The following is a 24,743-nucleotide window of genomic DNA, read 5'->3' as shown; positions in this document are numbered from 1 at the left end:
ACACACACACTGCTACCCCACCAAACGCATCCGGGCTGAGTTCACTTTGGTACGAAATCAATTTTCGCCAACTCTAACCAAGACCGCAGCCGTAAAGCAAAGCAGCTATCCCGAGTTGGTCTATCGCAATCTGCAAAAAGCTACCATTTCCTCCACCGGCCACTCTTTCTACCCCCTCTGTACACTCCATTCCGACCCGATCTCGATTTCGCTACGAGAGACCAGAACAGAAATTACAACAACATAGCTGCCTGATAGTTATAGCGAAAAAGAAACATCCGGCAAGATGTCGCTCACACAATGTCGCTTCTACGAGGAGAAGTACCCGGAGATTGACAGCTTTGTCATGGTCAACGTCAAGCAGATCGCCGATATGGGTGCCTACGTCAAGCTCCTCGAATACGACAACATCGACGGCATGATTCTGCTCTCCGAGCTGTCCCGACGACGTATCCGAAGTATCCAGAAGCTCATCCGAGTCGGTCGCAATGAGGTCGTCGTCGTGCTGCGTGTCGACAAGGAGAAGGGTTACATTGATCTGTCCAAGCGTCGTGTGTCGCCCGAGGATATCGTCAAGTGCGAGGAGCGCTACAACAAGTCCAAGATGGTTCACTCCATTATGCGCCACGTCGCCGAGAAGACCCAGGTCCCGATCGAGACCCTCTACGAGACCATTACGTGGCCGCTGAACAAGAAGTTCGGCCACGCCATTGATGCCTTCAAGCTGTCCATCACGTAAGTCTAAGTTTCCCCCACCCTTGTTAGATGTTGCGCATTGCTGATCCCCCCACTATATAGGAACCCCGAGGTGTGGAACGATATCACCTTCACCAGCGACGCCGTTGCCGAGGAGATCAAGTCGTACATTGGCAAGCGCCTGACGCCCCAGCCCACCAAGGTGCGAGCCGACGTGGAGGTTACGTGTTTCGGATACGAGGGTATCGATGCTGTGAAGACGGCTCTGCGAACCGCTGAGGCCCGCAACACCGACGACAACCTGGTCAAGGTCAAGCTGGTGTCGCCGCCTCTGTACGTCCTCACCAACACATGCCTGGACAAGAACGCCGGTATCGCCCGGTTAGAAGAGGCCATCAACGACATCCGTACCAACATCACCGCTGCCGGTGGATCGCTGACCGTCAAGATGGAGCCCAAGGCCGTCACCGAGTCGGATGACGCCGAGCTCCAGGCCCTTATGGAGAAGAGGGAACGTGAGAACGCCGAGGTCAGCGGTGATGAGAGTGTTAGCGAGAGCGACGACAACGTCCCCGAGACTATGTAAGAGGCGGCCGTGCACAGAAACAGCACCGAACTCTGCTTGTGGGGAGGAAGAGAAGGTCGGCAGCGCCGGGATCGCCCTGCCTAAAATATGGATGATCTGATGACGATACGAAAATTAGAGGCCACACACAGCCCGGTTTTGGCCATTTGCGGTCGGGAGGGTTAGGTGGTGGAACGGGGTGTCCAAAAGTATTCAGATACAGCATAGGGCGTTAATCAGCGAATTGCATGACCACCAGCTTCCAGTGAATCGCAGTCACGGCCGTGAGATCACACGATGCAACGGCATCTACAAAGGCAACATATCAGTTATCAAAAGGACCGTACGGTAGCTCATGTTCATGTGATCGGTATCAAGTGAAAGGGGGCGCTCAACCAAATCTGTACCCGGGTATCCTTACTATATATATCATGTGGAATCTACTATCTTCTTGCATAGCCAAACTCGACTTCCTGCCTCTTCCCAGCCGCTTTTATCTGCTTCTGTTTTTGCTTCTGCTTTTGTTTTCCTCGTTTCTCCCTCTCGATTCCTCCCCTTCTTCAGCACCTCCGCCAGACGTAGTCCCAGCTCTCCACGGCGCTGTCGCCGCCCTTTCCCCCGAAGTTCCCGTCGCCCTGCAGCGCGGTGCGGAAGTTGACGTTGAGGATGCCGATGTCGCCCGACGACCCGGTGCAGGGGCCCCACGCGATCCGGTCGCCGGGGATCGACCCGTGGGCCGTGGCGATCTGATCCGAGCGGGAGCCGCCCGTGTTCTTGAGGTTGCCGCGGACGGTAACCTGGTATGGGGGAAGAGGAGAGATAGATGGGTTAGCTTTCTGGGTCTCGGGTTCATAAGTGAGGGGATATGAGGGGGGAGGGCTGTACCACAGTCCCTATAGGCAGTCTAACAGGGAGAGGGGGATGCTCGGGCATGGTGCCAAGAACAGAAACAACGACCTCCCAAGAGAACAAGAGAAAGAGGAGGGAAAGATAGAACCTACAGTATTCGCCGCCCCCTGACTCCAAAACGTCGTAACATAAAAGTCCATCTGCGCCCCCGGGTCGAGCCGAAGCCGGCCCCGTACATACACATCGCTGACCCCGACCTGCCAGCCGGCGCTCGCGCCGCTGGCCTGGACGTGGACCTCGCAGTTGGCGGTGGAGGAGTAGACGTCGGCGCCGGAGACGGCGAAGGCGTTGAGGCGGAACGAGACGTCGTCGAAGCCGTCGCCTGACTTGTCGACGGCGGGGGCGCTCGACGGGCACCCGTCGCCGCTGTACTGCACCGAGGTGATGTGCGGCAGCGACGAGGGGACGCCGTCCCGGGCGGCGAGGAGCGGCTGTTGCCTCGAGGCGACGGGGACGGCGGCTCCTGACACCACCGCGGCGGGCAGGAGGAAGAAGTGCAGAAGGCTGATATGCATGGGTGCGGTGGTTGTGTTGTGTGAGGAGCCCGTGTATACGTGTTGAGCAAAGATGAAGGGGTTATAACAGGGGATATAGCAACAACGGGTGCTATAGTGTACGCAACCAGGGCAGGGATATGTTTGCGGGTATTCTTCAAGGTTCACCTTGTGTAAGAAAGTTATGAGATTATCGCTTGATATGTTTGCTGTATGAATCATAGCCAACTTACTACGTCCGCCACGAGCAGGTGTACGGACTTTATAGACGCACCACGATAGCACCATGTAAGGGACATCTCCTCCTCCTCTTTGCTACCTAGACGTTATCAACAGGCCACCACGACACCTCTTTCCGCACGAGCGACTGGCGACCCCTACAGAGCAGGAAATCTGGCAAGCGTGTTCTGACTTTTACTGATTGTCGCCCGCCAGGGGACGTCACCATCCCAATCAGAACGTCGAACAGCCATGACTGCGGCGACTATCTGTTTGCCACCGGCTGACTGATGTGATTCACGTTGTCTTGGTACTATACGGGGCTCACCAAACGGTCGTACTCGATCTGTTGGGCGCAAGGGGCCAATTCCAATTTACCCATATTAATTATCCAGTACACCACTATATTACCCGAACCCTCACAGCTAGACCTTCAGCTATGGCGCTTCTATGCTGAGCTTGGGAAACAAAAACACCCCATGATCGAGTTGATTGGTAGGCCGGGTGGAAAGTCTCTTTGGACTTGAGCAAAATGTTAGATAGTCCCATTCCAGACCCTGCGACCTTGCGTGACCATGGTCCAGTCGCGGGGGGTTACCGGATAATGAAGGGTATATCCGCCGGGACCCCGGGGCACGGAGGAAGATGCTGGTTTGGATGTTGCAACATTTCATTGTCAGTGCAGTGGACACAATGGACTCGGCCAGATGCGGGCGGGCGATGTAACTCCCAGGGTTCACCCAAGATTTGAGCAACAGGCCGGCCCAGGTCTTTTGGCATGCGTGGTCCCAGCGATCCAGAATCCCATGATAGATTGCGCCTGCGTCCCGTAATGAGACCAAGGTCGTCCACGGGCGTCGCCGAGACAAACGCTCCGGTCTTGTCACCTTCCAGAATAGAATGGGACGAGAAAGCAATTAAGCTTGATCCTTCCGCTGGTTCTGGACCGTGTTCGTGGTCCTATTTTTTGGACCTTTCTGGCCCATCATCGATTCCCCGAAGTCACCAAATAGGTAAGCGTTCTATGTTTAGAACAAGGCCTCCAGGTTCTTGGCGCTTTCCAGACGACTTCGTTTAACGGAGAGGCAAATCCGTAGTTGCTGTTTGTCTGCTGGGTATCGTGGGCGAGTCTCATGTAGTACAACTCCGCAATCCTTCGTAGTATGGCGGCGTGCTCATTTCGTAATCTCTTCCTCAAGGAGATCCATCAGCTCCTCCGCGCACCCGCCCAGCCGCTCCACCTCGCCCTCCGGCAACGGCCCCAGCACAAACGCCGCGACCTCGTCCTTCCTCCTGGTCGACCCGGCCGGCCTCCCGATCCCGTACCCGACCTTCAAGAACCTGCCGTTCTGGGCCGCCAGCCGGCCCTCAAGCCCCGTCGACCGCAGACTCTGCTGCACCGACTTGAGCCCATTGTGGCCCTTGGCGCTCGCCGCGCCCGGGCCGAGCTTGAGCTGCTCCGGCGCGAGCTCCATCTCGTCGTGGAGGACGACCAGTGTCGGCCACCCGTCATTTTGGGCCGCGGCGGCGGCCGAAGATGACACAAACTGCCGATAAGCTTTCGCGACGGCCTCTCCCGACCCGTTCATGGGCGAGGGACACTGCCACAACATGATGTTCACATGGTCTGCGACTTTGCCCTCCGAGACGAGGCCGTTGGCGAACGGTTTTGATCGTCGAAACGCCGGAAACCCGAGGTGAGATTGCAGCGCTTTGAGCAGAATGTGCCCGGCGGAGTGTCGGCTTTGGTCGTGCGGCGGCGGGTTCCCTAAGGAGACTATGAAGACGGACACGGTCTCGTCCTCGCCGTTCTCAAGTCCGTCTGACAACATAATGTACGGGGTGTTTGGTGAAGGCGTCTAGATTTCGTAATTTGGTACGTTTGGCAAAACGGCCGAATTATCTTCTTGGTCTTATTTTAAATAGTTGCCGACAAGGAGAAATTGAATCCTGGGAGTTCTAGGTACTTGTACGCTCTACTGATGGCCATTTTGTGCTACTAAACTTCCAATGCGCATAGCCACCTTTCTCCCGGCGTGTGAGTCAAAGGGCGTGCACGTCATCGCGGCGAGCGTCGAAATATTTTTACCCAAGGGAAAGAAAGAAAAGTCGACGATGGCAATTTCGCACCAAGTGGATTATGTCACTAACAATGGAACTATGATAGCGATTGACAGAGAATGTTAGCACGGAGCAGTTGTACAAGTGCAACAACAGATTAGCAATATTCGATGGTTTGAGAGTCCCTTGAAAGCCTCAACACAACAGCAGTTATCCCTTACATGTAATGCCAAGTACCAACTGCCAATGCGCCGAATTAAACGTCTCGGCGATTGCATAGATTCTCGGAAACTACAGAGATACGCATTCTTTTATATAGTGACATCTTCATATAGATCAAAGAGTTTTCAATTGAATGCCCAAGCGCCACGCTGGTACAAATGCATACAGTACAGACTGGGCCAGTGCTACACACAACATCCGCAGATAACCAACCCCCTACCACCAACCCTCGATCGCCTCAAAACTCCCGCGTCTCGCCCGGATCACACGTATCGAACACCCCATTCTCCGCAATCCCGCGCCGCGCGAGCGCCTCCCTAAGCATCTTAGGCGGCTCCCTTACATCCTCCGCCGTCAGCGCCCAAGTCCCGTGGTGAATCGCCATGGCCCTTCGACATTGCGTATCCCGGAAGATCTCGACCGCGTCGTACGGGTTGCAGTGCATGTGCGAGAAGATGTGGCGGGGCGCGTAGGCGCCGATGGGGATGAGCCCGAGGTCGAACGGCCCCCGCAGCGCGCCGATCTGCCCAAACTGCGGCGACACCGGCAGGTGCGCGTACTCGGGCCCGTAGTCGTCGGCGCCCGCCGGCACCTTGGGCACCGACCGGTAGCCCGTGTCGCCGCCGAACCAGACCGACTTGGTCGTCTCGGGCGTCGGGCCCGGAGACGACACGGCCCAGGAGCACCAGAGCGTGCTCATCTGGTCCAGGATACCGCGGCCGGAGCGGTGCTGGCACGGCAGGCAGGAGAACCGGGCGGTGATGGGCCGAGGCGACGTCGAGGTCGAAGAGACAGCAGCACTACCCTTGGCCTCCTCGTCTGAGTAAGGCTGGGAGGATCGAGGAGTTAGGGTGAGTTCCACATCCTGCCACCAATCCATCTCGGTCACGTTCTGGATGCCGCTCTGGTGAAACCACTTGGCCAGGCCCAGGCCAACAAAGAAGTGCGCATCCGGGTGGCTCTTCTGGATGCTCTTCACCGTCGGGTAGGACAGGTGGTCGTAGTGGCTGTGCGAGACCACGACGGCGTCAATGTGCGGCAGGGCCGCGACGTCGCAGGGCGGCGGCGTGAAGCGCTTCGGCGGCAGCCACTGCGACGGCGCGCAGCAGTCCTCGAAGACCGGGTCGAAGAGCACGCGCAAGCCGGACGGGAACTCGACGTAGTAGCAGGCGTGGCCCAGCCAGGTGGCGCGGAGCTTGTCCGAGCCCGTGCGCGAAGACAGGAGCTCGGGTTGCACGACGTTCAACTGCATCCCGGTGGTATCTGCCAAGATGCGGCCGCCCGAAAGCCGGTGTTCCCTGTGTCTCGGTTAGTCGACCCGATGTTGACGACATGGGATATGGTACCTTGGTAGTACAGGGACTTACAACGTCCATTTGAGCATCTGGAAGGGGCTGGGTTCGGCGCAGGAGGCGTGCGGGTTGGTAAACTTGGTTGTTTCACCACGCCGGTTCTTCACGTGGTGCGCTTTCGCGTCTACATCTTCCGGCGTGGGCGCCAAGCTCGATGGCTTGGTCACGGTGGTTGAGTAAGCGGCCATGGGAATGGCGGCGGCTGCGAAGGTCAGCGATGCCCTTTGCGTGGTATTTCTCGGGTCTTTAGGAGCCTGGAAGCCTCGGCGAGGGAGGCGGCGGAATAGAAAACGCATGGGTGAAGAAAAGAAAGAAGAGGTCTGGGTGGCAGTCTGAAGAGAAGGCGATGGGCGAAATCATAAGGTTAAAGATGCAGGTGTGGTGTGACATTCCCTGCGCCCCTTTCAGAGTATCTATGTCTGCATATTTACTTACCTACGTGTAGGCATGTAAGATCTAAGAGAGTCCGAGAAAAATGGGGAGGATGGAATGCGCCGGTCCGATCAAATCAACAGTCCAAACGCAGTCAACAATGAACCTTATAGCCACACTACTACGACCATCAAGTGGACTTACGCAAGCGAGTGCGATCAACTAGTGTTTAGGCAATTCAATCATATCCTTTCTATCACCTAGTACGCGGGCCGGAACTCTGAGTTAGGCCGACTCACCTCCACGGAATTAACAACAAAAACGGACTTGGCGGAGATAACGGTCAGCTAGGTCAGGCCGTGTCAGGTTTCAATCATCATGTATTGGCATTCTCGACATCTCTCGGCGCTAGATGCGAGAGCTCCGAATGGGTATATAGCGCAAAGTGATGTCATGCATAAGCAGCGCCATATGACAGTAAGCAACTTAAAATAGCAACCCGTCGTTTAGTGTCCTGTTGCATGGGCCCTCCGAAGTTTTCCGTATTTTCAACTCCTCTCCTCCATGGCCATGGACAGCAAGTCCTTTCAAATTAGCTAAGTCTTCCCCGTTCAAGAGACGTTAATGCCGTTGTTGAGCTGGATGCAGTTGTTCAACAAGGTGGCGCCTTCGTGTAGCAGCTCCCATCGCGTCAGTTCGAAGGCCTCCTTCAATATCATGAGCATAGCACTGTTCTTGTTGACGCCCTTGGTCAACTTGAGCTCCTCGGGGGATGTCACGGAGCCCAGTCGCCGCAAGTAATCCCTCATCTGGTCCAGCCGCTCCTGCGGCGACGATGGCATCGGCGCTCCGGTACACGGCCCCTCAAGGGCGTACCCATAGCACCATACGACGAGACCAGCAAAGTACAGTACCCAAGGTCGGTTCAGGAGAACGTCGTCTCTAGCCGAATAGGGCAGATGTTTTCTACCATGATCGTCAGAGCCCGGAGAGTCTGCACTGTTGCCGAGAAGTACCGAGCACATGAACTTCAAAGCGTAGAACGTAGCGTCACGCGCCTTTGCCGACGGTGCCCAGTTGTCCTTCATCCTTCGCTGTGCACTGTGTAAATCTTGAGTGCCAATGGTCCGGCCCAAAAGACGTTTTGCCCGCGCGAAAATCTGGCAGTCGACGACGTCCACATGCATCGCCATGTGCGCCAGATGATGCAGGACAGTCCGACTTTCGAACACCACATTGGCTTCGCTCCGCTTTTCGTAGCTGTACGGATCCAAGGCGGCTTCGTTGCGCTGCAGAGACTTGTCGAAATCTGTTTTCCATGAATCGAAAGCTCTGGTGAGTGTCGACCGCCACTTATCCCGTCCGCCTAGGGCCTGTGGTAGATTTCCTCCCAACGAAGTGACTTGTAGATCACGTTGGTTCATGTGCCAGCTTACACTCAACAAACCGGCCATGAGTATTTGCCTCCCAAACGAGTTGGTCTGCACCTCGTGGCCCCCAAGGGTCCGTTTCAGCCCTTCAAGGAACGACAGAGGCTTAACTCCATTGGACATCAGGTTTGCTTCGATGCGATTAACCTCCAAGCCGCTTGTTGCTTTCCACAGCTGTTCATCGCATGGCAGGGGCAGCCTCATTTCGTGGGCCACCATGACAGTCGAATGACCGAACATGGTTGCGTGAGTCGAGTCGATGAGAAATGCGGCAAAGGCAGCTCGTCTGGTTGCTTCGTTCGTAATCCAGTGGTTCCACCACTCATCGGGGGTATGTACCATGCCAGAGGTTGAAGAATGCCTCGACCCGTTCAGCCCTTGCTTGTCGTCTCGAGGATTCGGGGGCGAGTCGAGCGCCGATTTACCTATCAACGATCTGCCTCTGCGCATCAGTGTAATCGTTGTAGCATGGTGTATATGGGCTCGTTCATGCAGCTCCCTTGTCGAGTACATCTTTTCATAGAGTTCAAGCAGTATGAGTGTCTGGAAAACCCATAGCTTGGCTGGAGGTCGGAAATGCGCATCCATGAATATCTCCCACCTGAGGTGCCATGCAAGGAAGTTGGATAGTTCTGCCCCTGCTCTAGTGACACTTTGGCTATGAGATCTGTCTAGACACGAAGCACCAATGGCCATGACTGCGATCAACAACAGCGTATCTGTTTTGTCCGGGGAAAAGCTTGGCTTGTGGAGAATGGGGATTTGGTCGCTGAAATGGAGCCAGTAGGAGCCGATATAAGCTTGCATCATCTTGCGGCTTAGCATGTGACGCTCGTTGCTTCGGTCGCCCTCGAGTATGTTATCTCTCTGTCGCTCAACAGGAGCATGGTGGTTCTCATGGAAGCGCTCTTTGATAAAATCGAATATCTCTTGGCTCTTCTCCTCCGACAACAACGATTCCGGCAAGTTCTGATCGAGCAGGTTGGTAACAGACATGACTTGCTGTGGCTGGTGTGATGGCGGGGCGAAGCCATGGGAGGCACCGTCATTGCCGTAGTATGACATGCTGTATGGCGTTTGGTAACTACCGTAACTGTACAGTAGAGTCAGTAAGTATCAAAGGCTTAAGAGGGAGAAGACACAACAAACCCTGCATGTTGCGCATGAGGTATCACTGGACTCATCGACGGAGATCCGTCGGCCCCCATCGTCTGAGTATTGAACAGATAGGAGATGAAATCTTCCGTCATCGATATATAGGGAGACTTGTTCGATACCCCATCAGTACCGAAGACTGGGATCGTTGTCTGATTCGTCATCTGATCCAGTAGCACCATTTCACCCGAAGTGTGTGGAGGGTGGTCGTTGTATTCGCCTGATGTAGTCGGTGCATATGATTGGCCTGTTTCCCTGGGGCCGCCCGCTGGTCCAGATGGGAACTCAGACGGGGGCAGAGAGAAAGGTGGAAAGTTTTGCTGGGTAACGTATGGCATGGTGGAAGATGACTGAGGCGTATTGACGTGATGACTGGAATAGCTCCCGTGTTGTGTCGAAACTGGCGAAAGGACACCGTAGGGACCTACGTTTGTTTGCACAGTAGGTCGAATCGGGGCAGGGGATGAGTGGTAGCTCTGTCGTTGGCCATTCGCATAGTTGGTGTCAGGTTGCATGTAAGCGTCCATTCCATTGGAAGATGAATTGGGAGGATACAAATTTGGCGGCGTGGCTGATACCGGAGTATACTGAGCATCCTTTTGTGTGGGATGGTACGGCATATGGTTGCTTCGGTTTTGTTGATAGCCACTCCCGGGCCGGTTGGTCTCAGGGGAGTCTGGGTGTGGAGCGAAGGGTTGCCTATTGTTGTCTGCCGGGCTAGAGAACTTGTTTAACGAGTCTTTGCGACTAAGAGCTGATCCTTTCGCTGTATGCCGATCTCTATGTCTATTGCAAAGATCCAGTCGAACAAATTCGCGGTTGCAATCCGGAAAATCGCATCTGTAGATCATCTTGGGCGTGTGGTTCAGTTGATGGCGATAACTACACTCGTGTTAGTCCCCTCTCTGGAGAAACAGGGCTGGATGTGCCTACAGATGCTCAGCTCTGGAGTAACTCTTTCCGCACCCGTCATGGGGGCATTCGAATTTCTTATCCAAGCCTTTCCGGCTCCGCCTTCGTTTCCTCGAGGGCCCGCCATCTGTGGACGAGTTCTCATGCTTGGTGTCAGCATCTCCGTCAGCGTCTTGGTCGTGGTCATCTATGGCACTTTTCATGTCCTGCTCGGGCGAGCGTGTCTGTAGCCTGCCCAAACCTGGCCTTTCCTCCCTCTTGACGCATTTCGGAGGAGACAACCTCTGCATTTGCGTCATGATTGAGGGGACGCTGTGAGACAGCAATGGAGGGTTTGATATCGCCTGGTTGTACTGCGAGTACCGTAGTCATGGTCCAATTATGGGGGCACAGCCTCAAGTAATACTAGGGGATTTGGAGTGGTAGTTGTCTGTCTGGTAGACAGGGCGAGACGCCGGTATATGTGTGTGTAGAGCAGAGCGGCGGACTGGCCGGCAGCACGACCAGGTCCACGACAAGATCGAGGTCTAAGATCGGAGCTTTTTTTGTTGCGGAGGACCACAATGCTTGGATTGCTATGGAAGCACAAGTAGGCGGTCGGTTACACAGCAGTCTAGGGTGTCGTTGGTTGTGAACCGCTACCGCAGGAAACGATCGAGCTTACAGATGCTGAGCTACTATAGCCGCCGGAGGCGCCAATAGTTGTTGAGTGTTGTAATCGTTTGAACAAACTCACCCGAGCGAATAGCCGGGTCTGATTAACGCATGGCTGGCAGATAGAGTGAGAAAACGCGCCCAAAAAGTGGTGATGGTAGTTGGCGGTTAGTTACGGCAAGGCTACTGTGTATGTAGAGGGCGCTCGGCACGAAACCACTATCCTGTGGCTGATAACACACCGGGTTCTGTTGGCACTCGTCAGGTCTAAGTTGCGTTAGATGGATGCTGCTGGTGTGCTTCTTTGAGGGATGGTATGTCGAGAAGAAGTAGAAATCCGGGCTGGGGGCGAGTATAAGAGAGATCTATGGATATTATCGGCTTCGGTTTGTACATCGCACAGGTAATCACACGCGAACAAGCGGGGCTGTGTGATGCAGAAGCGTATAACATGGGAAGACCTGAGAAAAGGGCGTGGCACTGGGACGGGACAGCCAGGCTCGAGCTCTCACGGCTGTTTGGGGGAGGGAGAGAAGAGAGAATGGGATGTATTATTGGGAGGATATGGGCAGGGGCAAGTTAAGCCAGGCATTGTGTAAATTGACGAGATGGGGGCTGTCTGTACGCAGGGGTTTCACGGAGGGCATGCCTGGGCTCCAGACTGGGCAATTGATGCACACTCGAGTCCGGAAGCCACCAGTTTGAGGAGTCGAGTCGAGATGAGCGTGTGGAGGCGGGTGTGATGAGCGGGAACTTCTTGCTCGGAAAACACCCAAAAAGAAAGTAAAACCGCCAACAGTTCGCCCAGCCTGCACTGCATACCCTTCATATTGCAGCCGCGCGCCCGGAACGATTTGAAGGAAGAACACCACCAGAATACACGTACGTACCTTGCCGCGACAAGTTAATTATAGCTGGGCCGACCCCAGCGATAGTTGGGTCTAAGAGAGTAGCAGTTGTCCCCGCGAGATATCAAGAAAGCTTTTCGGGTACACAAAACATCCCCCAAGCTAAGCCGGTAGGCTGGCGTTGATGATTCGAAGCTAGTGAAGATTTGGCTGTGATGGGTGAATGGAGAAAAAACAACGGCCAAACCAAGACGAAATGGGGCTTGTTGAGTAAGTATGTAGGTAAATATGTGGGCAAACAACAATAGCAACAATAATAACAACAGCTGCACCAAACATGCAATGGATGCCGGCGATGGTTCAAAAACGATCAAGGTGAACAGGCTAGTAGCGGTGGTGATGTTGCGCGTATGTAAGTTCCCGGTTGGGATTGCTGTCCTGGTCGGTAATGGCCTCTTTGTTGCGCGCGGATGGGGTCTCGTCTGTCTGGGTCTGGGAACATTAGATACGGGGACTGAATCTGGGGATGGCGGGCCAGGCGGACGTGGGGGGAGCTTGGGATCTTAAGTATTATGGCACGGGCACCACCGTATATATTAGCGGAACCCCAGTGTCCCCACGAGCCGATGGGGGGTCCAGGGTTTGGGTAGAACTCTAGCTGGGAGGTAGGAGTAGGTAGGAAGGGGTAGGGGGTGCGGCAAGGAAGAGGTGGGCATGGATTGATGCACGTACAGCACTACGGACGGGGGGTTTTTTATTTTGGGACGGCCATCCCATTGACCAAATCCAGTGTAGTAGGTTGGTTGAAGTAGAAGGCCAGGATATGTACATCATACACACCTCCAAGTATGTATGTAGGCAGGTAGGTATGCTATTGGAAGTATGGTAAGGCCACGCGTGGTAAAGCAGCTCGAATAGGTAACATGTTGATATTGCCATGATCGCTTGGACGAAATAAAGATCAATCTCTTCACAGATATGTACGCATTTGTGTACATGTACATATAGGTAGACAGGCATATCAAGTTGCCATCTAGTCTGTTGACGAAAGCAACGCGGACGGAGGTCCCGAGGAGCCTGCTGGTCAGTCAAGCATCGCCCATTCTACAATATTCTCTTTTACAGACGAGCAGGCGGAATAGAATCATGCTCAGTAAGTGAGGTAAGTGACGTGGGCAGGTGATGTTCGATTGGGCTTGCGGTGGCTGATTCTAGCGCACATTGGATCATCTCGGACGTTGTGGGTAGCTAGGGCTGGGCAGCTACTTGCTGTGTTGAAATGACCTCGTCTTGGTATGGGGGTGGGCATGGAGAATGGGAATACCTGCTACCTTTCGCCATGGGGTTTGCTCTCCCTATAGGTCAAAGTACCTACCTACCCTGGGCAGATCGTGCCTCATCAAATGTACTAGACCGACGCTAGTCGCGCGTTTTGCTGCCACCCTCGACCTCCCTTGTCCACCCACCGGGGCGATTTATAATTGCCTTCTTATATGTCCCAGTGCCCGCCATTATTGTGAAAACAAAAAGTCTCTGGCAGCTGGCGCTGGCGGAGGATATAGGATAGTTTCTTGTTTGGACTTTGCATTTTGTTGAGTATAGAAATAGTCCAGACGAAGTAAGAGAGGATTCCTTCACGTCTTTTGCCCATCTCCATTGGTCGAGCCATAGCAGAGAGCAGTGGTAGTCGAGAGCAGCATAGCGAGAGTGCCGGAACGTCCTCGTTCAACGTGAAGAAGACCAGAGAGGGCCAAGTTCGAGTTGTCCCTGGCTTTGCGCAAGGTATGCACAAAGTCCTGCGGCGCATTGAGTTCCGGGCTGTTCAATGGTTGCGTAGTGATACAGTAAGAGCGCATATTCGCTTAGGACGGAGAGGGAGGGGAGGATACTTCGTTGAGACCCGACCAAACATCCTTGGATGTACATATCTTGACTCCCCCGGATACTGCCCACAGATGGACGTGCAGGACTAAACAGGACCGGATTCCGCTTTCTGCCCCACCCAAGCTGACGGGCGACGAGCGACTGGCGATGGGCCTGCAAAGCTGTGATCATGATGGTGGACTCGACTTGACTGCAAGTAGAGACGTACACGCTTGCACCAAGCAGAAGCAGGTGCCGATTCCAGCCAAACAATCAAGTGCCGCAGTTGGCCGTGATGTGTGCGAGGATGCAGGTACTGAAAGTCTCCCGTGGGCGGTAGCTTCGTTACTGAGACAGACTCATTTCACCGGATTTGATTGATGCGCATCGAGGGTCGAGGGGCAGTAAGCAGCTGCCGCTGCATATACAAGTACACATACCTGTAGACATGGATTTCAATGCATACTCCGGGGGCAACTGGAGACAACCATGTATTCATGTTTGTATGTCCTAGGCCCAATTGCCCTGGTCTTCTTTTGAAGCTCTGCAGTTGAAGCATCGACTTTTCATTCTCATTGGCTATCGAATACAGATAGAAGCAGAGAGCCACTATAGAACTACCAGTGTTGTATCGGCACTTGAGTCCCGCGAGAGGTGTGAGTGTTTTTGTATTGAACCTTGGTACATGTGGATCGTTGACCTATATCAATTGATAGCAGTGGACTCGAGGTGTTTCGGTGTCTTATTTCCAGGCTTATATTACTACAAGTGCAAGTATTCATCACATCGACGATATTCAGAGGCAACGATCATCGGGCCCGGCCCCATTGCTGCTCTGGAAAGAAACAGCCCACTAGGCACCCGGCAAGTCGGGTTACGGGGCTTAATATGTCAAAGTGTAAGAAGCTTTTACCGATGTATTCCAATGACTCGGGACACTAGTGGGAGCCCAGCAAGTCCCGCAGGTATCGCATGATTGCAGGGCGCTATGCTATGTTGCGGGTGTGTAGTGAAGGTGGTGTGGTAAGTTGAAGCTCATAGGTGTAAGTCGGCCAGGTTTGGCCACTAGCTTTCAGGTAGCTGTTGTTCCTTTTTCTCAACGCCAGGATTTCCCGATGAATCCGCCCAAGCTCACTTGCCAGGTTAATTCTAAATAGATTGGTTCCAGCAACCATGATATGACTGACAGGCCTGCCGTGTCATCACACTAAAGATTAGGCGAGCTCCTTCTCGTAGATGTCACGTCCTACTGTAGCATAGTGGCCGTGCCGCTACCTTAAAGCATCTACTTACATATTTACCAGGTAATGTATCCTGTAGAATGAAACTCTATGCTGTAGAAACGAGCTTGTTCGGTGAGATCCCAACGCCATGAATAAACCGGGAAGATGACTTGTATCTTCGCGACGAGGCATATCGGCAGCCGTCAGAAGGGAGTCCTTAGCAGAGGCTAGCGGAGCAAACGTGCCACCCACTATCGATTTACTTGCCGCAGGTTCTCGGTACCCCAGGCGAGGGCGATCAATTCAAAGAGGAAAAGAAGGAAGAAAAGAATAGCCATCGTTATGTTTCATTCGATGTTGCTTTCATGCCGGGGTCGCCTTGACCTCAGGGTTGGCTGCAGATGTCGTCAATACGCAGCAGCTCTGGGAGAGAACCAACACGATTTGGCCTGTCTCCCGACCACATGACCACCCGACGCCATTGTTGATTTGCTGGAAGAATGAACTCGGCGAGACAGGAAAAAGCAATCACCATACAGAAACCCAGCCACCATGCCGCCCTCGCCTTTCTAGTTGCACATGGCCCTGTGTAATCTGCATGTCGATGGAAACGAGGAAAAATCCCGTACTCGATGGCACGCTTCTTTTGCTAATTGACGCAACCCCCCATCAGAGACCCCCCCCCCCCAGAGGCCCCCATGCTGTAAAACTGGAGTGCATAAGGAACAGCTCACCACACCATAACATCCCTCATGCTAGACCGAGAATAGCCAAATATGCGGCTGTATTGAACGAGGAGGTGGTATTGATGCCGCTCTGCTAGTCTGTCTAGCGCCTAGCCCATCTCACCTTGGACCTGGAAGAGGCATTTTTACTTGGCTGGGGAACTCGACCTATATCAGAACCAACAAGGCCGAAGAAGGCACACAGGGTACGTGCGCATGTATTGTACAGTATTCGACAGTGACTGGTGGCCTGGGAGCAAGTATACGGCAAGTACAGCAACACACAAGTTCCCAGTCTCGATGTGAGTGGAGCTCGGCTTGAGTAGCTGAACAATCATTCAGAGGATTTCGGAACAGCGCTATGAGTTTCCAAGCGAGTCAAACTTGACACCCATAATAAGGCCTATGAGTCAAGGTAGGGCTGGCAATTGTTCAAATTGAACGTGCTTTCGGCTCGCCTGAATCATGATCTCTCCCAGCTGGATGGTTGAGTGTGGGGTGTTAAGAAAGTATATTGTACACCACCCACGCCCTCGTCGACGCCAATTACTCGTTTTCCATCGTGGGCAGCTGGCCGCACGTGGGGGGAGAAGCAGTTCATACATACTTACTAGCAAACTCCATACGTAAGAGATGTTGAGGCTGAACGATGGGCACCCAAGGAGAGGCCAGCTCACTTTGTCTCGGTTGCTGACAGTGGGTGTGATGGGACTAGGTATACAAGCAGGCGCAGGCATTCAAGGATAAGAGGCAGATGAGGGGGCGGGGGCAGAACGGGGGGCGGGGGGTGAAGGGGACGCGGAGAAGTCTCCTTCTCGTGTCACAGTGGCGGAAAGTTGCCCAGAACTGCCAAGAAAACGCTTCTGCAGGGCGTTCCCATTGGGGTAAGGAAATCACACCTTGTGGCTTGAGTATGGCCCCCCAGTGCCCAGGCCAGAGCCCAGGCTTCTGCCCAGGCTAGCAGTATCTTGACTGTCTTGCAGTTAGTAGCTACCCCGGCTTATTAGCTGCAGGAATGCTGACTTTTAGTTACAGAATCCGTCGTAGCACAACCCTCCACCTGAGAGCTCTGGATACTCCATCCGGGCCACTTTTCAAAGTCTCCCTATTCGCCTCACAAAAGTGTCTGCATTTCGGAGCCAACCAGGAAGCAATCATCGATCTGCCCCGACGCACCCGTCATCGCACAGTCGCAGGGTTGAATCTTGACCGGTCAGCAGTGTCTCCAAGGTCGGTGCTATTCGGCCCCCGGTTCCTACGTAGACCGGGTCCAGCCAGAAAGGCGTTGAAGGTCTAAAGGCTCCGAACCGGAGCCGTCCACTGCTGTTGTCTGTAACTCTCTGTCGTTTAGGAGGCTGATACCAGAAACAGTGTTAGGCCGGCAGTTATGGGAGAACGATGTACGCATCTAAGGATCTTCTGGAGGCCGCTATTTTTCTCGACCAGTCCATCCTTGGCCTTTTTCACGCTGACCGGGTTGAGTATGGCAATCGAACCCCATGACAGGAATTGGCAGACTCTGGGCACCATCATAGGTTTTACTAACCATCCTTTAAGCCCGCCCAGGGTTTTGGCAGTCCCGGCGTCAATGTGACCTCCTTCAGCATCTACCAGTCCTCCCAAGTCTATGCTATAAATGAGTATGTGATCATAGGCCAACCCAATGTCAAACATGTTGACAGCAGCATGCCTCGCTTGAACCCATTCTCCAGGTACAGCAACTCACTGGTTCTATGATTTTCTGTGGTGTGGAATACGTGGACACAGTTCGACTGCTATTGTAGTCGGGCCGCTCGTGATGTTTTACAGAAATGTAGAGCACATACTGATGTCCAGGTACTTTCCTAGCCCAGTACTACCTGCTGAAGCGATTTGGCGAATATACCACCAAATATTCAGTGCCAAACCAAGCCATACTAGGCGTGTATAAGGACTTGTTTTTCAGTGGCCCCTATATCGTATAGACAGGTTCTCTGTGATACAGGATCCAATAGTTGTCAGACGGGCAAATCAGGCAAAGGATACGATTGACTTGGTCAGTGACTGGCGCTGTTATGCCCAAGAGGCTGTCATCAAGTCATATGAAGCTAACGAAACAAGTGAACTTTAACACGATACAGCAATCAACGCAATACCCAGAGCAAAAGGTCTCTTCTGCGTTCGTGGTCATATCTGACGGGATCGCCCACATACCACAGGCTATCGGCAACTGTGACTGGTGATAGTACAGTTGCAATTCATATCCAGCCGCCATCCCGAATGTCAGGTTTTATCACCAGTACAGGAAACTCGATATGGTATAGGCCTCTGAAAGTCCAAGGGGTTACCATAGTCTTCCTGAGCATGCATCTTGCAAATGCAGCTGCCAGAACTGGAGAGGTCCTCTGTGAACCTTAGGTATATATGCAGGAAATCTGATGAGAAAGGGATAGAGACACCAATGTAAACTGTCCTGGATATGGATGCAATTGCTTGTCCAGTCATTCTGTTAAGCTTTTGATGCCTGCAACACCATGCTGGGACGGATTTTAAGCTTCTTTATGTCGAGGAGGAGAAGAGACTATATCGGGCATTAGTGGAGCACCCAGGACCCTGGATTGCCTATTCCAGCGAAGCGACTAGTGACGAATGGGGCTAAGGCAGGCACATGGGCCATGAGCAAGTCGAAGAGGAGTGCGAGCAGGAGTGGGACAAAGAGGTAATGAGGTCATTGGTCACTTGTGGCTGTCTTCTCCCCCTTCTTCCGCCCTGCCTCCTTGCGCCAAATCCGATGCGACAAGGATGGACCCTTCCGAGAATTTCCCTTTTTTTTCCTCGGGGCTGCAAATGGGCAGTGGCAGGCTGGAAGCAGGTAACCTGGCGAACGCAGCCAGTCTTGCCAGTGCAGCAGCACGAGCAACGAGAAGCCCCCCCCCCCCCAGTTTTGGCTTTGCAGCGCAAAAAGTCAACAGACCAGACAGGGACCCTCACTTGACACTGACACACCCAGAAGGGGTCTGGTAGGTACTTACTTTTACCTAACCGCTCAACTCCGATTGTGCCATGCCATGCCACGCTGATCATCCGTGACTTTCCCTGTCTGCCCTCCTACTTTACTTTCTTTCCCACTCTATGGCAGCAGGCACACTCCCCAATGATGCACTTTTCCAACGCTCCATTTTTGCATTATTACTTCTTGAGGAGTTGAGATCACTTTTACTTCCAAGCAGCTGTTCGAACGCAGCGTTCAATGCTTGACCCGAGCCTGTTCTTTTGAGCGACCGACCCTGTCTGACATCACCAATGCCGCCCGCAAAATCCAAGACGGCCAACCATGACGACTCCAAGTCGGAGACGCCGAGCGTCAAAGAGCGCAACGGCCATGGCGCCAACAAAGATCACGGCCACCAGACGAATGGAAAACTTCGCCGTGTCGCCAGTTCCACGGGGTCAACGTTGCGAGACGCAACCAAGGCGACCACAAACGGCCACCCACCAGTGACGACGGAAGCTCCTGCTGCACAGCCAGCTGCCACTCCTGCGGTATGCACGAAGACTACCTTCCCTTCTCGAGTGGTTCAAGATGACTAACGGGATTTCTGCCCCATTGTAGCTGCACTGGCCTGCGTTCGACCGCGAAGTCCTCCACGAGTACCGGCGCGAACACCACCTCGACACTCCTACCGCTTTCACCGACAGCTACCGCCGACTTGTCCTGGGTCGGCCGGGTATCGGTCTTCACTCCCCTACGATGGCGCGAAAATCAGAATACAGAAGACAAACCAAAGAAGATCTTGCGCAAGTGGTCAGGAAACACTTCAATGGGCAGGGCATCCAGGAGAACGAAATCGTGGTCGGGTTTCTTCACCGGGTGCGGAATCCTGCCATTACGAGGCCCAAGAGAAACAAACTCGCACCACATGCGTCTCCAATGCCCTGATGTACCCATTAATGAAGCATTGGACATTTACATCACGTTGGGCGGCATATTGAACGGTGTTTAACGAGGCTCAGGGACTGCCCATTGGCATTGCGTGTTGGTTTTGAGCATATTTCATGGGGTTTACAAGGCGTTTTCTTTTTTTCTTCTTTTTTCTTCCCTGGCGTTGAATACCAAGGCATAATCGTCATCTGCATCTTCAATGACGGGAAATTATTGATCTGACACAGCGGAAAACGTCAGAATCGGCTCGTCGAATCATGCATTTGCGCAAACATTCTGGCGAGCAACTACATAGTTGGAATTTGTATGCTGCTTCATACAAACATAGCAGTGCGGCTTTTATGAATATATCAACATCACCCACACAGCAGCGACCAATGCCTCTGTGTCAGGCCATGTTTTGGTGGAAGCAGGAGCATAACAACAATCTTGTAATCGTTATCGCTACCTGTTAGCGTCACAAGGTTCGAATTGTTAGAGGAATTCGGGGTTTGCGTTTAACGGGGACTGATTCTGACCCACCCGTGGTACCAAGGGTGCGGGTACCAAGTACGAGACTGACGAGCGCCGCCTTGCGCCATGCAGACTTAGACTTCCCAATTTTTTTTAATTGATTGATAATAGGCCAGCAAATTTGTGTACGTACTGCGTACAGCCGCTTGCCGAAAACTGGATGCCTGAGGCGCCCATCAGCGATAACGGCACATCGTCATGTACGGCGGGCAAAAGGTACCTATCAGAATCCTTGGCTCCGGTGCAAGCTTGGAGCAGCGCGGCAGCTCGCGGGTCTTTTTCCAGAAAAAAGTTTAGATGATTCCAGTGCCTTCAAAGAGCTTCGTGGACTATTTTCATGTTGGGTGCGGTCGCATTCTCGTTCAACCCAGGCCTGCCATGATATTTACATCCTCTCTACCATAATTTCACCCTGCTGTTTCGTGATTCGCCATGAATGCAAGCGTTGTAGCCAAGGCCGCCATTCCGGCACGGCTCTTGTCCCCAACTCATATCTACAGCCGCCAACGGTTACGAGAATGTCTTCGCAAAAACGCACCCGCGCGACAGATTGCCACTGCTGCCAGGAGAGCGGCCGTTAACGAGACCAGCTCTTCTCATCGCAATGCGACTCAACGACGAGTAAGTAGTAATCCGGGAGAATTGGCTGGATCCCCGCCATTGTCCATCTGCCCCGTTACTAATATGCATTTGCCCCTCTAGTCTTTCCACGCCACCTCGAGGACTCTCGCCGTCAAGGACCCCTACAAGGCCCTGGGAGTTACCAAATCGTCATCGGCGGGAGAGATCAAAAAGGCCTACTATGGTTTAGCCAAGAAATACCATCCCGATACCAACAAGGACGCTGGAGCCAAGGACAAGTTTGGCGAGATCCAAGCTGCATATGAAATCCTATCCGATCCGAAGAAGAAGGAGCAATTCGACCAATTCGGTGCTGCTGGTTTCGACCCCAGCGGGCAGCCGCAACCCGGACCCGGAGCTGGCGGCCATCCCTTTGGCGGCGGCCACCCCTTCTCTGGATTTGGAGGGTTTGGAGGCCAGGGCGGTGGTTTCGGTGCCAATATCAACTTTGATGACATCTTTTCGGCATTTACCGGTGGTGCGGGCGGAGGTCCTTTTGGCGGCGCTGCAGGCCAACGTGGAAGTCCTTTTGGATCCGGCGGTCTCATGGTAGGCGAGAACATTGAAGTTGGGGCCACCATATCCTTCATGGAAGCGGCCAAGGGTACCAAAAAGACGATTACGATACATCCGACTGTCGAATGCAACACATGCACCGGAAGTGGCCTGAAGCCAGGCACCAAACGGGTCGAGTGCAAAACATGTGGTGGCACAGGTACCGCGGTGCACTTTATGACCGGCGGCTTCCAAATGGCATCTACGTGCCCAAGCTGTAAGGGCTCGGGCCAAACGGCGCCACGCGGATCTGATTGCCGATCGTGCGCCGGGCATGGTGTGGTTCGGGAACGCAAGAACATCACGGTGGACATCCCCGGTGGTATCGAGGATGGCATGAAACTGCGGATGGACGGCGAAGGAGACGCTCCGATTACCGGCCACGGTGTCGACCCCAACACCCGAACCGCCCGCGGAGATCTCTTCATACATGTCCGCGTCGACGAGGATACGAAATTCAAGCGCGCCGGCTCCGATATCCTGTACACGGCCAATATCCCTCTGACCACGGCCATGCTGGGTGGCGAGGCCACGATCCCTACGCTCGATGGCGAGGTCAAGATCAAGGTAGCCACTGGAACCAATACAGGAGATAAGACCACGCTCGGAGGGATGGGTATGAAGAAGCTGGGAGGCCGAAGAGGTGGAACGGGCGACCTGAAGGTTGAGTTCCGCGTCCAGATGCCCAAGTACCTTTCGGCCAACCAGAGGACTATTCTGGAGATGCTGGCGGATGAGATGGGCGACTCCACAGCGAGGCGCATTATGAATGTTAAGGGGTCTGGGTAGGTACAGGTTCTGTCGATGAGCTGGATCGGCGACTAACTATAGCCTTTAGGTCTGAAACATCCGGGCCTGCGAGCAAGGACGACGATCCCGACACACATAGAAACGAAGGATTCCTGAAATCTATGTGGCACAACCTCACCAACCACCCAGCACATCAAAACGACACAGGCTCGAACAACTCTTCCTCTGAGAAGAAGTCGGATGAGCCGCCCAAGAAGGAGACAGGGTCGGGTTCAGGCTGATTTGGGCCCTGAATGTGCTGGACGGCGGTTGAAGCAAATGACGTATAATTTGTACAAATACCAGCGCCGAGGGCTAACAGCAACATCATCCCTTCCGGATGTAGCTGGCCCGGACTTTTTCAACTGTACACTACTTAGAGATATAGATTCCCCCGGTTAATGTCTGGATCATCGGAGCCCAAGGGCTGAAAAAGGGTGTGTGCGATTAAATCGCACCCGGCCAGGAGACATGCGATCAAGAGTTACGACGTCTTTGATTTGCTCGAGGGGAAAAAAAGGTGGCTGGACGGCGACTTGTACTATACCTACTTACTAAGACTCTGATTACGGGTATGTAGTTCAGAGAGGCCACTCACCTCATATTGGAAAGCAAAAAAATAAAAAGGGATAATCATTATGTCAGATTATCGTGAAGCATGGTGCTAGATGTCGAGATTAGGTAATACGGTGGTTGGTTAAACCTGTCTCTCCCCACGAGCCGCCTCTGCACGAGCGAGCGTGCCTGGCCTTAGCTCCCGCGTATTGATGTACCCAACTCACTACCTAATTGAACCTCGGCATCATTTTCTAGATTCCCGACCGACGTACCGTCACAATCAATCACCACGACGCTCCACGTCGATCGCTCGACTACGATGAACTGAATCTCTCCCGTCAACCCGCAGGTCTTCCTTCGAGTCCACCTCCACACATGCAACCCTCCATCCCAACATGGAGTTCGTCACGGCCCTTCGGGGCACCTTTGACGACCAAAAGCCTTCGCTCTTCGAGCTGCTGTCGGAGCAGCAGCTCAACGCCCTGCTGCCCCCGACCCTGCGCTACCTCCTGACCGTCGCGACCCAGCGGTACCCGCGCTACCTGCTGCGCGCCCTCAACTCCTTCGACGAGCTGTACGCCCTGCTCATGATCTTTGTCGAGCGCCACTACCTGCGCACCCGCGGCGGCAGCTTCACCGAGCACTTCTACGGCCTCAAGCGCGAGGCCTCGGTCGGCGGCGGCGGCGAGATCCCGCGCGCCTCCCACGGCGCCGCCGCCCTCGTGCGCGAGACCCTCAAGCTCGGCTCCGCCGACGTCTGGCGCAACCTGGCCGTCTCGGTCGCGTTCCCCTACCTCAAGCGCCGCCTCGACGAGGGCCACGAGGTCGAGGCGCCCCGTGCCCTGCTCGGCGCCAACTACACCCGCCTGCCGGCCAACCCGACGCCCTCGCAGCGGTTCCTGTGGTGCTACCGCTGGTTCCTGCGCAATATCTACCCGTCCGTCCACGCCGCCTGCGGCTTCGCCGTCCTCGCCTTCAACCTCGCCTACCTCTTCGACGGCTCCAAGTACCACCACCCGCTGCTCTGGCTCATCGGGACGCGCGTGCGCCGCATGAACATGGCCGACTACAAGGCGCTGGAGGAGCTGGAGAACCAGCCGACGCTCGGCGGCGGCGGCCGTCTGGGGCAGAACGCGAATGCGGCGGCGGGCACGAGCTCGAGCTTCTTGTCGCCGCGCACCCTGGGGCCCAAGATCCTCGGCAGCCTGTCGGTCCTGCTCCCCACCAGCATATTCGCCCTCAAGTTCCTGGAGTGGTGGTACGCGTCCGACTTCGCCAAACAGCTCAGCCGCAAGGCCGCCGAGAACCTGGAGCTGCCGCCTCCGGTCGCGACGGGGCTGCTCAACAGCAGCAAGGACAAGCAACAGAAGAATAAGAACAACAATAATAATAACAAACAAGACGCGCAAAACGAAGGTGGCGGCGATAATGAGAAGCAGCAACAGCAGGAACAGCAAAAGCCCAAGACGCCGCAAGAAGAGGACATTGAGCGCGCCGCGAGCGCGCCCATCGCCACGCCGTCGATGCTACCGATCCACGTGGTCCCGTCCCCGGCCGACTCGCAGGACTGCCCCATCTGCGAGGGCGAGATCGTGACGCCGACGGCGTGCCAGACGGGCGTCGTCTACTGCTACACGTGCATCCACCGCTGGGTCGAGGGCACGCACCAGCGCCAGGAGGACTTCATGTCGGCCGGCGGGGTGGACCGCCTCGGCCGCTGGGAGAGCGGCGAGGGCCGGTGCGCCGTCACGGGGCGGAGGGTGCTGGGCGGAACCGAGGGGCTCAGGAGGATCATGGTTTAAGGGCTGACTTGATTAGGGGGAATGGAATGGGCGGTGTTGCCCTCTTTTCTCTCTGCTAAAACCATATATGCATGTGCATAGCAGAATGGGAGGTGTTTGGTGGAGAGTTCGAGGGTATGTATGTATGATCGATCACCTTGAGTACGGGTTGGTGTTTACTAGCATTGCATTGCGTGGTGGCGGGCGTTGAGGCGTCATTTTCATATTCCGGAAGGGGGCGCCTTTCTATGGTAGCTTCCCAGTTAATAGAGGCATACTGCCAAAAGAGTACCTCGATCTTTAA

General features: G+C 54.3%; 9 protein-coding genes across 9 annotated transcripts; 4 read left to right on the top strand and 5 right to left on the bottom strand.

Moving 5' to 3' along the window:
• Positions 1–286: 286 nt before the first annotated feature.
• Positions 287–1,282, top strand: PG985_005047 (eukaryotic translation initiation factor 2 alpha subunit; the record flags this gene model as incomplete). The annotated part of the gene is made up of 2 exons (XM_066824816.1): positions 287–735; positions 799–1,282. 2 exons carry the CDS (start codon positions 287–289, stop codon positions 1,280–1,282), a joined length of 933 nt encoding a protein of 310 aa, XP_066687976.1.
• Positions 1,283–1,821: 539 nt separating this feature from the next.
• Positions 1,822–2,685, bottom strand: PG985_005046 (uncharacterized protein; the record flags this gene model as incomplete). Its single annotated transcript, XM_066824815.1, has 2 exons — positions 1,822–2,154; positions 2,263–2,685. The coding sequence occupies 2 exons, from the start codon at positions 2,683–2,685 to the stop codon at positions 1,822–1,824; spliced, it is 756 nt and encodes a 251-aa protein (XP_066687975.1).
• Positions 2,686–4,058: 1,373 nt separating this feature from the next.
• On the bottom strand, positions 4,059–4,715 carry PG985_005045 (uncharacterized protein; the record flags this gene model as incomplete). Its single annotated transcript, XM_066824814.1, has 1 exon — positions 4,059–4,715. The coding sequence occupies one exon, from the start codon at positions 4,713–4,715 to the stop codon at positions 4,059–4,061; it is 657 nt and encodes a 218-aa protein (XP_066687974.1).
• A 689-nt stretch (positions 4,716–5,404) lies between these two features.
• PG985_005044 (N-acyl-phosphatidylethanolamine-hydrolyzing phospholipase D) lies at positions 5,405–6,814 on the bottom strand (the record flags this gene model as incomplete). Its single annotated transcript, XM_066824813.1, has 2 exons — positions 5,405–6,464; positions 6,534–6,814. 2 exons carry the CDS (start codon positions 6,812–6,814, stop codon positions 5,405–5,407), a joined length of 1,341 nt encoding a protein of 446 aa, XP_066687973.1.
• Positions 6,815–7,501: 687 nt separating this feature from the next.
• PG985_005043 (uncharacterized protein) lies at positions 7,502–10,686 on the bottom strand (the record flags this gene model as incomplete). The annotated part of the gene is made up of 3 exons (XM_066824812.1): positions 7,502–9,413; positions 9,470–10,357; positions 10,409–10,686. 3 exons carry the CDS (start codon positions 10,684–10,686, stop codon positions 7,502–7,504), a joined length of 3,078 nt encoding a protein of 1,025 aa, XP_066687972.1.
• A 2,837-nt stretch (positions 10,687–13,523) lies between these two features.
• Positions 13,524–13,944, bottom strand: PG985_005042 (uncharacterized protein; the record flags this gene model as incomplete). The annotated part of the gene is made up of 2 exons (XM_066824811.1): positions 13,524–13,707; positions 13,814–13,944. The coding sequence occupies 2 exons, from the start codon at positions 13,942–13,944 to the stop codon at positions 13,524–13,526; spliced, it is 315 nt and encodes a 104-aa protein (XP_066687971.1).
• A 5,038-nt stretch (positions 13,945–18,982) lies between these two features.
• On the top strand, positions 18,983–19,619 carry PG985_005041 (uncharacterized protein; the record flags this gene model as incomplete). Its single annotated transcript, XM_066824810.1, has 2 exons — positions 18,983–19,222; positions 19,293–19,619. The coding sequence occupies 2 exons, from the start codon at positions 18,983–18,985 to the stop codon at positions 19,617–19,619; spliced, it is 567 nt and encodes a 188-aa protein (XP_066687970.1).
• Positions 19,620–20,567: 948 nt separating this feature from the next.
• PG985_005040 (chaperone DnaJ) lies at positions 20,568–22,342 on the top strand (the record flags this gene model as incomplete). Its single annotated transcript, XM_066824809.1, has 3 exons — positions 20,568–20,756; positions 20,838–22,096; positions 22,150–22,342. The coding sequence occupies 3 exons, from the start codon at positions 20,568–20,570 to the stop codon at positions 22,340–22,342; spliced, it is 1,641 nt and encodes a 546-aa protein (XP_066687969.1).
• A 711-nt stretch (positions 22,343–23,053) lies between these two features.
• PG985_005039 (uncharacterized protein) lies at positions 23,054–24,460 on the top strand (the record flags this gene model as incomplete). The annotated part of the gene is made up of 1 exon (XM_066824808.1): positions 23,054–24,460. One exon carries the CDS (start codon positions 23,054–23,056, stop codon positions 24,458–24,460), a length of 1,407 nt encoding a protein of 468 aa, XP_066687968.1.
• Between the last annotated feature and the right edge of the window lie 283 nt (positions 24,461–24,743).

This window comes from Apiospora marii, assembly GCF_038362585.1.
Source record: "Apiospora marii strain CBS 49790 chromosome Unknown utg000003l_segment0_segment0, whole genome shotgun sequence".
Classification (NCBI taxonomy): domain Eukaryota; kingdom Fungi; phylum Ascomycota; class Sordariomycetes; order Amphisphaeriales; family Apiosporaceae; genus Apiospora; species Apiospora marii.
The sequence above is the reverse complement of the archived record's forward strand: the minus strand, read 5'-3'. Positions and strand labels throughout refer to the sequence as shown.